This window comes from Sinocyclocheilus anshuiensis, unplaced genomic scaffold (assembly GCF_001515605.1).
Source record: "Sinocyclocheilus anshuiensis isolate Anshui unplaced genomic scaffold, SAMN03320099.WGS_v1.1 scaffold1071, whole genome shotgun sequence".
Taxonomy (NCBI): domain Eukaryota; kingdom Metazoa; phylum Chordata; class Actinopteri; order Cypriniformes; family Cyprinidae; genus Sinocyclocheilus; species Sinocyclocheilus anshuiensis.
Genome location: NW_015542381.1, coordinates 39,637 through 51,732, shown reverse-complemented (window position 1 = coordinate 51,732; position 12,096 = coordinate 39,637). Strand labels below are relative to the sequence as shown.

At 35.8% G+C, this 12,096-nt stretch overlaps 1 protein-coding gene across 2 annotated transcripts in view; it reads left to right on the top strand.

Moving 5' to 3' along the window:
- The window catches only part of LOC107692587 (uncharacterized), a 53,194-nt gene that overhangs the window by 15,214 nt on the left and 25,884 nt on the right, over window positions 1–12,096 (top strand). For both annotated transcript variants that reach the window (XM_016491691.1, XM_016491692.1), the window contains 5 exons: window positions 781–1,104; window positions 1,984–2,316; window positions 2,706–2,825; window positions 7,132–7,440; window positions 8,014–8,301. In XM_016491691.1, coding sequence (XP_016347177.1) covers window positions 781–1,104; window positions 1,984–2,316; window positions 2,706–2,825; window positions 7,132–7,440; window positions 8,014–8,301 — 1,374 coding nt within the window. The remainder of the gene's footprint in view (window positions 1–780; window positions 1,105–1,983; window positions 2,317–2,705; window positions 2,826–7,131; window positions 7,441–8,013; window positions 8,302–12,096) is intronic.

Sequence of the window (12,096 nt, the reverse complement as noted above, 5' to 3'; positions counted from 1 at the left end):
TACTGTATATGTACATACACATTTATAAATTCAATATATATATTATTTCATTTCCATTTAGTTTGTTGAAGTATTAAAATAACTCAAATTAAATTAAAAGTAAAACTTAATAAAAGACCTATACAGACATAATAAATTCAGACATAATTTAACTAAAATTAAAATAAATAACAAATACAAATCAAATGACAGTAGTTTATCAGTAATCCTAAAAAATAACACTGCCAAACTTACAGTACATGCTTCAAAACAACAACTTACTTACACATAGTAAGAAATGGTTATAAAAACTGAAACAGAAGTGAAACAAGTAATAGGAAAGAGGAGAAATAAAAAGCAATACTTATCCTTGTCCCTGCCCGGTGGAGTCGCACGGTAGAGTCGATGGTCTTTACACTCTTCGGTCTTCACACGAGGAGGCCGTCACGCGACGGCTGCCGCGGTAAACTAAGCTTTTTTATACCCGTCTAACAAAATACTAAATTCATTCAGCTGGACACACTTTCCTTTGTGACAGCAGTTTCAGGACAGCAGCACCAGGCCGGCAGTATCAGACTGGAAATTAAACCTTTTGAACATTAAATCATGTAAACCTATTAGAAGACTTGTAGCAGACCCCATAACGGAAATTATGAACCTGTAAATGAGCATAATAAGTGCGCTTCAATAAGTCACATTGTATTTTTAGACAAGACTGATCACAGTTATCTCTTCACTAACGTTACCTGCAGTGCCTATATGAGATTAATCTCTGAGAAACAGTTTCTGTTTATTCTCCAGGTGTGTTTGGTGCTGATGCAGATGAAGTGAAGTCAGTGATGGAGGGAGATTCTGTCACTCTGAACCCTGATCCTGCTAAAATGCAGGAATTTATTCTGATACTTTGGAGGTTTGGAGAGAAAGGTTCCACCATTGCTCAAATCGACGGAAATGATATCTCATATCCTAATCACACTGAGATATTCACAGACAGACTGCAGCTGGATCAGACTGGATCTCTGACCATCAAGAACATGAGAACCAAACACTCTGGACTCTATAAACTACAGATTGAACACAGCAAAGGGACCCCAGATAAGCAGACATTCAGTGTTACTATCTATGGTGAGGATATATTTATTTTTTTAATAATTTGAATTTTTTTCTGTTTCTTTGTGTGTTGTTAATTAAACTGAATTATGATGAGATTTAAAGTGGCCAGATATTTTTAGTTTAATTCCAACGGTAATAGTATTGAAATAATTCAAAGCAGAGTCAACTGGTGTATAGAATTAGGTATTGTAATTCTATCTGTTGAACTCGGATAAGTGCAGTGATTCAAACAGTGAAAAGATCCTGTGCGTTATATGAAATAAGACGACTCATCAAATTAGTCAACCGAATAACTGTTGTACATCTCAAGCTGATTTGTATTAATCTGTATAACCTTGTTATGGCAAACCTTTAGTCTATAGTGAAGACCGACTTCACTAGCTAGACACACTAGACACAGACAGCTTTGTCTTACCCATGCTCAATCAACACAAGCAATTGCTGTATGTTACTGCTTCTGTTTAAAGTTGATTTCTAACTAAACACATGCAAAACTGGCAAAGTAAGGTGTGAAAACATAGTCCACAGTCCATCAGGTTGTTTGCATCCTTGAGTGTGTGAGGCGAACACAGTCAATAAGTGTTTCCGCTTGCTCCCATCATTGGTCTGTGCTCTATCATTAACATTATTGTGCATCTGTGCATTTGTGCTCCTTTACCTATGGAGGGAGCAGAGAGTCAGTCAACACAAATATACATGTTAAATAAACAATTGATTTAAATGAAGAAATGCATTGAAGGAAAACTACACTATTTAAACAAATGAATATGTTGCTTCAACGTGTATTATGTAGTAACCGTAAGATAAACAAATTGACTGTGAAACTTGATATTCTAGTGCCAGGAACAGTGTTTAAAGTTTAATCTCTGTCTGTGAATCTGATTCTTGTAGAGTCTCCATCTGTTATTGCTGGGGCTGAAGCTGAAATGAAGAGCGTGTCAGTGATGGAGGGAGAACCTGTCACTCTTCATGTTCCTCAACTACAAGGAGATGAGCTGATAGTGTGGAGGTTTGGAGATGAAGAAAAACTCATTGCTAAACATGATATAAAAAAGAGCTCACCATTATATTTTGATGAGAGATTCAGAGACAGATTGAAACTGGACCATCAGACTGGATCTCTGATCATCACAAAAACCATAACCACAGACTCTGGACTTTATAAAGCGAAGATCAGCAGCAACAAACAGACTTTATACAAGAGATTCACTGTAACTGTCAGTGGTGAGCATTCAAGTGTTTTGAAGTAATGATTGTTTATCAGCTGTCTGTGAATAATTGTATTAGCTAAAACTGTTTCTCTCTTACATTATTGACACCTGTGAATATATCTGTAGTAAATACTGATTATTGTCAGGCTTATAATGACAATATTAACATATTTAATTAGTTTAATCTCATAATAATTATCATTAAGATCTACCTGATGGTCATATAGTGCTGGTATTTCTATTGCTTGTTATATATCAGACACACATTCACTCTAATGACTGTCTCCTTTTATCATTACAGTATCAGATCTTCACTCAGGTTATATAGTGCTGATGTTTCTAGTGCTTGATAGATTTCAGACATGCATTCACACTAATGACTGTCTCTCTTTATCATTTCAGTACCAGGTGTGTCTTCAGGTGTTGTAGCAGTGATTGCTGTTGCTGTTGCTGTTCTGGCTGCTGCTGCTGCTGCTGTTGTGATTAACTATCGCCTCAAAACTAAACTACCAATGGAACTGTGTAAGTATTACAGTTGATATAGCAAGAGAAAAAACATTGAACTTTATTGTGGTTCAGTAGAGTTTAAATGTATAGTATGATTTTTATTCAACATTTCTACTTTAACCTCAAGTTCTGCTTGTAATTTATGCAGTAATTAATGAAGTTTGTGATTGTCTAGCATTGAGCTGATTTACATTAATATACTAATTGCTGAATCTCAGTCTCTCTAAAATACTGAGTTTAAGGTGTTTGATTATGTCTGTTTGTGTTCATGTAGTTTTGTTATTCTATTGAAGTTTAAGATATTTATTAGAAACTGGCCTAAAATCATAGTCCTGCCGTCCTTTGGTCTTTCATCTTGAGTTTTATCTGGACTGCATGAGTCTTTCATAGCACCTCACACATCACTGATTCTTGAGAATTGGGACAAAACAGTGCATTATTGAAAAAATAAAACGTTGTACTCAGACAATTGAAACTATATTTTTGTATCTTACATATACTAAGCTACTGAGCTATGATTTGATTAAATCTCCCAACTTTTCTCTTTTTTTTATCAAAATGTGCTTTTTACCTTGCCATCAATTAATTTGCAATCAAGCAATCAAGATTTTTTAACATTTCAAAACACATTCTCATGTTAGCAGACAGATTATATTTTTGATATAGCAAGAGAAAAAACATTGAACTTTATTGTGGTTCAGTAGAGTTTAAATGTATAGTATGATTTTTATTCAACATTTCTACTTTAACCTCAAGTTCTGCTTGTAATTTATGCAGTAATTAATGAAGTTTGTGATTGTCTAGCATTGAGCTGATTTACATTAATATACTAATTGCTGAATCTCAGTCTCTCTAAAATACTGAGTTTAAGGTGTTTGATTATGTCTGTTTGTGTTCATGTAGTTTTGTTATTCTATTGAAGTTTAAGATATTTATTAGAAACTGGCCTAAAATCATAGTCCTGCCGTCCTTTGGTCTTTCATCTTGAGTTTTATCTGGACTGCATGAGTCTTTCATAGCACCTCACACATCACTGATTCTTGAGAATTGGGACAAAACAGTGCATTATTGAAAAAATAAAACGTTGTACTCAGACAATTGAAACTATATTTTTGTATCTTACATATACTAAGCTACTGAGCTATGATTTGATTAAATCTCCCAACTTTTCTCTTTTTTTTATCAAAATGTGCTTTTTACCTTGCCATCAATTAATTTGCAATCAAGCAATCAAGATTTTTTAACATTTCAAAACACATTCTCATGTTAGCAGACAGATTATATTTTCACATGTGACCAACAATTCCTCAACAAATATAAAATATCATAATAAAATATTATAAAAATGGTGAGGTGACATAGACCTGACAGTGTTGATACATCTGACGGTGGTGACAAAAACCTGAATTTGTAGTCATTTTAACTATCAAATACATTGAATCAGTTAATTGCTGTATTAAAACAAACTCAACAAACAGTGAGTATGTTATTGTTTATAAAGCTTTTATTCAAGATTCACATTTAAGTATTTTGTTATATCATTGGAAACAAATTATCTATTTTCTCTCATCTCAGAACAGTATGTCTGCTGTGCATCGGCTATGGTAACATGGTAACTTTTAAAATCAGTTAAATGAACAATTAAAAAAATTAGTTGTTACCTCTATCCATTTACATTCACTAGGATCTTAATATTCACATTTAAACATCTTAACAAATGATCCAAAAATGATCAGAACACATATGATCAGAATACAAACTAACTGTAATATGTATATGTTTTATCCAGTCTTATGTGTTCCCTCAACCTTATGTTCCCTGAATCTTATGTTCCCTCAACACTAACTCTGCTAGAAGTGATGACTATCAATCCACAAAAGCAATATATGCTGTATATTTAGTATTTATACATTATTAGAAAAATTAAACACTATTTTATATTTAATATAATTAAAAATGACTTGAAAACCACAAAAATATGATGACTTCATGTTGAATGTGAACTTCTTGAAAATCTTACCTTGTTGACATCTGACGGTGTTGACAAATTTGGCATTTCTTTCACAAAACAAATGGAGTTCATGTAGTAGCCATTTTGTTTTCTCTGTTGATGCTAGATACTAATAGAACCTGCTTCAGGAGAATAAAATGATCTAAACATTTAAAATAATTTCCTCAGTAACTGGAAGATGGTGTTGACATGTCATGGTTGTGATTTTTGAAAATTACCTTTCATGCAGTGTGTAACACAGCTCTAGGTGAATGAAAACATGTCTTTCAAAAAAAAGAGTCAACTCCGAGTCATGAAAACGAGTCATTTTTAAAACGAAACTTAAGCTGTTTCAAGTTGACGTAAACCACATTAAACATTAGCATATTTATGCCCGCCCACTTGTTGCGCACGCAGACCCAGGAAAACTTGAACCTCCCCTCCCTCAAACACCGTAGCAGATTCCTGTGGATAGGACACTGTGCTCTGCACTTTGAGGGTAAATCCGTTAGAGTATGTTGAAAAACTCCTAACTCATTTTCTCCTCCAACTTCAAAATCATCCTATATCGCTGCAGAAGCACCGACCCAGTGTTTACAAAGTGAACGTGCAAGGAGGGTCAAACACCCTTTACAAAAAAAGAAAAAAGGTAAAACAACGATTTTGAAGTTGAAAGAGAAAAGTATTGGGAGTTTTTAGACATACCCTGTCTTGAACCGTTGTACACAGAGTATGCATGCGCCTCGCAGAGCTAGACAAGCCCTTTGAAGCTGCATTGAAACTGCATTTTTAACCTTCAATCCGTTTATCACCACTGAAGTCCACTATATGGAGAAAAATACTGGCACGTTTACCTCAAAAACCTTAAATTATTTGCGACTGAAGAGAGACATGAACTTCTTGGATGACATGGGGGTGAGTAAATTATCAGGAAATGTTTATTCTGAAAGTGGAGTAATTCTTTTATAAACTGTTGCTGTCATGTACTCTGTACTATAGCATGCAAAATACGTATTTAGTTGTGTGTGTTGTGTTTGCTCCGCGCAGCTTGTAGGTCTCCGTCTAACCGGCTAAAAGCAATATCTGTTTGCTCGCAATTGTCTAGAAATGTGTCGATGAATAGTGAATATTTGTTGTTGTTATTACTTGGAGTTCTGATAAAGAATAGAGCAATACGTTAATGCATAAACTGCAGTGCTTTATCAATATGTTTCTGCATTGGGCTAACACATATACCATGGCTGTTTGGGTCTTTACCACCGAGCTGTGGGCTAATGTGATGGGTGTTCTGTTATTGACATGCGCTGCACACAGTAGACCAATCACAACAGACTGGGTCATCAGACCAATCACCGCAGTTTAGCGTCACACAAAGGCGGGGTTTGGAAAAATGAATAATTGAGCGAACCGTTTGGGAGTTGAGCAAAAAAGGAAAAAATAAATGCATATTATAAGACAATAAAAGTGTTTTTTGACCTTGCATGCATGTCAACCTGTTGTTAGGGACTCCCAAAACCAAAATATGAACCTTTCATAACCCATAATAGGGGCACTTTAATGTCATTTTGTGAAAGCCTCTATAAATTGTCATTATATGAAAAAGAGCTGCATGAAGATTTTTCAAAATCTAGTCATTCATTTGGACGTATATGAGGATGAGTAGGCTATATAATGACAGGATGTTATATTTAGGTAAATTATGTATGTCATGTCTGTGCAAACACAGATTTGTTAAAAGTGTCGCAGATGTGATGCATTGCAGACAAATGGCTCTTATAAATTAAAAAATGCAGTGCTGTTCTAACAAAGCAAGTGTATACTTAAAGGGGTCATATGATGCTGGGCTGGACTCCGCTTCGTCCTCGGTGAAAGCCGATCCGGCGATCGGCAGCGCGAAGCTGATGCATTTCCTCAGAGACCAACACGGATCAGCTCCAGGCATGACAAAGCGGATTTCGTCCTCTTTTGGAAGGTCAACACTCCAAAGAGAAAGGAAAAATTGAAATCGCATCATATGACCCCTTTAAAAAATATGTTAATTAGTATATAGCCGAATGAGCAGTTCAAAAACAAGTTTTTTTCTTTGACTAAAACATGATTTTTCAGTGGTAAATGATTTTTTTACTGGGTAGTTCATGTTAACACATGCAACATTATTGCAAATTGTTACCGATCTTTGTGTAAACGTCATCCAGAAGATGAAGTGATTATTAAAACTACATATGAAGAATCACAAAATATCCTCTTGCCCTTAAATGATACTGACATATTCATTTGCAAACTCAATAATAATCTAATTTCTTTATTTCTATGTGCTGCTGTTCCATGAAGTGAGAGTGGTGTCAGTGATGGAGGGAGAATCTGCCACTCTAAACTCTGGAATTAAAATGCAGACAGGTGATGAGATACAGTGGCAGTTTAGAAATGAAGACTCACTCATAGCTGAAATCAAAGGAGAGACCATAAAGATGTATACACCTGATGGTCCTGATGGGATATTCAGAGACAGACTGAAGCTGGACAAGGAGACTGGCTCACTGACCATCACAAACACCACAACTGAACACATTGGACTCTACACTCTGAAGTTTAAAAGAGGCAGTGAAACTTCATACAATAAATTGGTCCTTCATGTCAAACGTAAGTAACTCCAGTCAATGTAATAATGATCACATTCTTCCTATTAATTTTTTTTCTGAAGTGAATTCAGCTCAAACTGCTTATTGTTTAGACTCCCTTCAGAGTCTCTCAGATCATTTCAGTCTTCAGTGTGTTTCTGTATTTGGTTATTATAAACTTTATTTAAAAAAAAAATCAATCATTGGCTTATATTGTCATATAATCACATACTGTGATAAAGTGACAAAGCACCCAAAAATGAAATTACAGCATAAAGGTTTTTACACAGTGTTTGTTGAAGAGACAGAGCTCAAGACCTGTGCTGGTTTTCTGGTGCATTTCCTGTGCATAGAACAATCATCTTTAACATTAGAGGATAATGTCAGTGAGAGATGTATTTAATAATGTTTTTATACAGAATTTCATTTTCAGCACAAACCTTTCACACAGCAGTGTAACGATCATCACTGATAAAACAGCATCTGCATGATCTGTGTGTTGAAATTTAAAACTCTGTTGTTCACATGCACACATGCTTGATCTAATGGCATCTGTGTATTTTTGTCTTTCTATGCACTGTTCTCACGCATGAAGAGAGGGAGATAGCGGTGATGGAGGGACAATCTGTCACTCTAAATCCTGATAAGAAAAAACAGACAGGTGATAAGATACAGTGGCTGTTTGGAGCTGAAGACACTCTCATAGCTCAAATCAAAGGAGAGACCAGAACGATCATTATGTTCAGAGACATACTGGAGCTGGACATTGAGACAGGCTCACTGACCATCAGGAACATCACAGCTGCACACGCTGGAGTCTACACTCTGAAGATCAGAAGAGGCAGAAAACCCTTGTGCCAAACGTTCTTCGTTTCTGTCAGAGGTGAGTCACTCCAGTCAGTGTAATAATGATCACATTCTTCCTCATTCATTCTTTTTTTTCTGAAGTGAATTCAGCTCAAACTGCTTAATGTTTAGACTTCCTTCAGAGTTTCTCAGAATATTTCAGTCTTCAGTGTGTTTCTGTCTTTGGTTATTATAAACTTTTTAAAAAATCACTCCATTGGCCTATATTTTCATATAACCACATACTGTGACAAAGTGACAAAGCACCCCAAAATGAAATTACAGCATAAAAGTTTCTACACAGTGTTTATTAAAGAGACAGAACTCAAGACCTGTGCTAGTTTTCTGGTGCATTTCCTGTGCATAGAACAATCATCTTTAACACTAGAATATAATATCAGTGAGAGATGTATTTAATAATTTTATACAGAATTTCATTTTAGCACAATCTTTTCACACAGCAGTGTAAAGATCATCACTGATAAAACAGCATCTGCATGATCTGTGTGTAGAAATTTCAAACTCTGATGTTCACATGCACACATACTTGATCTAATGTACGGTGACCAGGAGTGGACATGTTCAGTTCACTTAGTTTTGTCATGGCCATGACATATTAACTCATGGGAACCACGAGTTTAATGCATAAACAAACCTGTGTGACCATAGCATCCTGGGATTATCAGAAATGGATAAATTGATATTTTATTTTGAATTAAGAATGATAAAAGTGTAATTTAGAAATTGTTATATTTACCATAGGTATATGCTACAGACTGTGCGTGCAACTTCATCTAGACAGCATTTGAATGAAGTTTATCATGAATAAATATAGAAGCATAAAATAAAACAGGCCTACAAGAAAACATTTTTATTAGGGGTGTAACGGTACACGTATTCGTACTGTACGGTTCACGGGGCAAATTCCAAATGGACGGGATCATCCCTATGCCTTTGAAGGACAGAGCCCTTGGAGTGGGGACTAAAATATGCTATATAATATATAAAAACTGATATATATAAAACTTTTTAAAATATAAAATGCAGGTGTACATCAGCGAATCGCATATGCTCACCAAGTTTCATGAAGTTTTGAGTTTTTCTTTAGGATTTATAGGCTTTTGGGTATAATTGGCCTCGTCCCTTTAAAAGTTACGCTGTTGTAGCTTACCAAAGTGTAAAGTTCAATATTTTTTTGATAATTATGGATCTAGAGGGTTACAAGAATTGTACTGCAGTGGTTTTGTTGCGATTGATCGAAAAAACTAGGACTACAGGGCTCTACGCATACTTTTCTTTTTAGGAGCGCTTGTGCTCCTAATTTAAAAGATTTAGGAGAACGGTCAAAAATTTAGGAGCACCTTCTATCAAAAATCTCCATGTCTCTCATCTTTACACCCCTGGTCATGGCCAGAAGCCCCTTGGCAGCGGATTCACATCGACTTCGCGGGACCATTTGAGGGACGAATGTTTCTGGTAGTTGTTGACGCACACTCGAAATGGCCAGAAGTTCATGTGATGGATTCGACAACGTCATCCAAGACGATTCAAGTTCTGCGTGGTCTATTTAGTCGCTACGGTATACCTGAGACCCTAGTTAGCGACAGTGGCCCACAATTTACTTCAGAGGAGTTTGGATATTTTCTGACGGTCAAAAATTTAGGAGCACCTTCTAATCAGTAATAAAAAATTCTGATAAAAAATTAACCTTCCCATTACGAGGTGATATTTGAATCCTTAAAGTGATTTACAGGGAATTTTGTTTTATCTTTGTAATGGCATTTTTCTAACTTTATTAAAAGTATGTCATCTTTTGTCAAATTCAAAAAATATATATTTATAAACTTTTTAACATTTCTAATTAAAACAACAGAATAATACACCACATAGCACAACAAAAGAAACACCTGCTATGTTGTTCTTGCATCACAGATTGAGGACACGGCTGGATCTACTGAAACCAAGTGTGAAACTGACTGTGGAGCATGCACAAAAAGTTCAATGTTCTAACCGTTCCTTCCATGCAAAAGACAGAGACTTTCATGTTGGTGATTCAGTGCTAGTCAGAGATTATCGACGGGGGGAGGAGAAATGGAAAGCTGGTACTATTTCTTCGCAGTCAGGACCAGTGTTGTACACAGTTCAGGTAGACAATGCACAAAGCTGGAAAAGACATGCAGATCAAATGTTAGACTGTCATCCAGAAATCACAAAAACCACAGAATCACTACCAGTAGGAAATAGGATGTCACAAACACTAGATGATAAGGGACAAGAACTGTCGTTAACATACAATGACACCGAACCAAATTCTCTAGACCAGCATGTAACCAAACTTGTGGAACCAGCTATTGCTGCATGTGAGAAGATTTCCAGTCAGAAACAGTAAACCACCTAACAGACTTGATCTGTAAAGTATTGAAGGTTCAGGAACGAAGTACGTGACTGTCTTTATGAATGGGTAATTGAATCACTGACTCGCTAGATTCGTTTAAAAACGCAGTTCATTCATAAACGAATCACTGCTGTGTTTGAATGGAGATGCGCAGCGGCTCAGCTGTTACTTTGTTTGAAACTATTTTAGTTGAGGAAATAGAGCCAAATAAGGCAATTGTGTTGTTGTCAGACAATATAAATCACTTAATATTAACTTCTTGTTTAATTAACTGTTGTATTAAATCAATATCACATTTGCAAACTCCCTTAATAATCATTAAAAGCTGTCACTCATCTTAGTTCATCGCGATTTCACAAAACTCCATTATAATCGACGAAGCTCCCTACACTGCACAATGAATCTCTTATTTATACCATCGACACTTTGTTTGTTATAATGAGATACATCTGTGTTACATTACTCAACGCTGCAGAAACACGTAAGTACGTTAGAACCTTTGCAGCTCCCTCAGCGCAAACACAAATATGCTGATCGGGTCAGTCGCACTGGTGCTCCTAAATATTATTTCATAGTCGCACGCAGTAGTTTTCAGTCGCAAAGGCAAAGTTGTTTAGAATGAGAAGATCTATCATATGATTTGAAGTTTTTTTTAGAATTTAAAGTCATTTTCAATTGAAATGTAGTGTTTTTGAAGTCTTTTTTACACTCACACGCAGGGCCGTCGCTAGGAATTCTGGGCCTTGTGCACTGAATTTGCTATGAGGCCCCCTCAAAATCACGTTCGGGGGGGGGTTATGAGTTGCGATCGTAAAATAACGTTCCCACAAATTCTCCCTTGAATGTTGTGATGGGTCATAGGGCCTTCAATTGGAGTAAATAAATAAAACAGGACAGAAACGATAGATATTACTGAATTCACGACAAATGCAACAAACATAATGTTGCATTTTTGTCACATAGAAAAGCACTTTCAATTCAATTCAAGTTTATTTGTATAGCGCTTTTCACGATACAATTCGTTGCAAAGCAACTTTACAGCAAATTAAGTTTCTACAATATTTAGCGGTAGCTTATCAGTGGTGACTGTCAGTTAATGTACATATGGCAGAAATGTACGGAAAAATCAATTAAAGACGTAATCAAACAGATGATGAACACTATTAACAGCAATTATTATATGATGCAATCAAACTTATAGCAAAATGTGGTAGTTCTGTAAGTTGTTTCAGGGTTGGCATCATCTGAGGTCATCTGAGGGGTTGACATCATCTCTTCTCAGGTGTTCTGGATCCAGACTGAAGCTTGTGTAAAATCCTAGGCAAAAACAGAGAAACAAATAGAGACGTAATTAGCGTAGCTGCTGTTCCAACCAAGCAAAATTGATTTGTTTAACCCAAACTAAAGAATAATAATGTGCATTTGATCAGATATAAC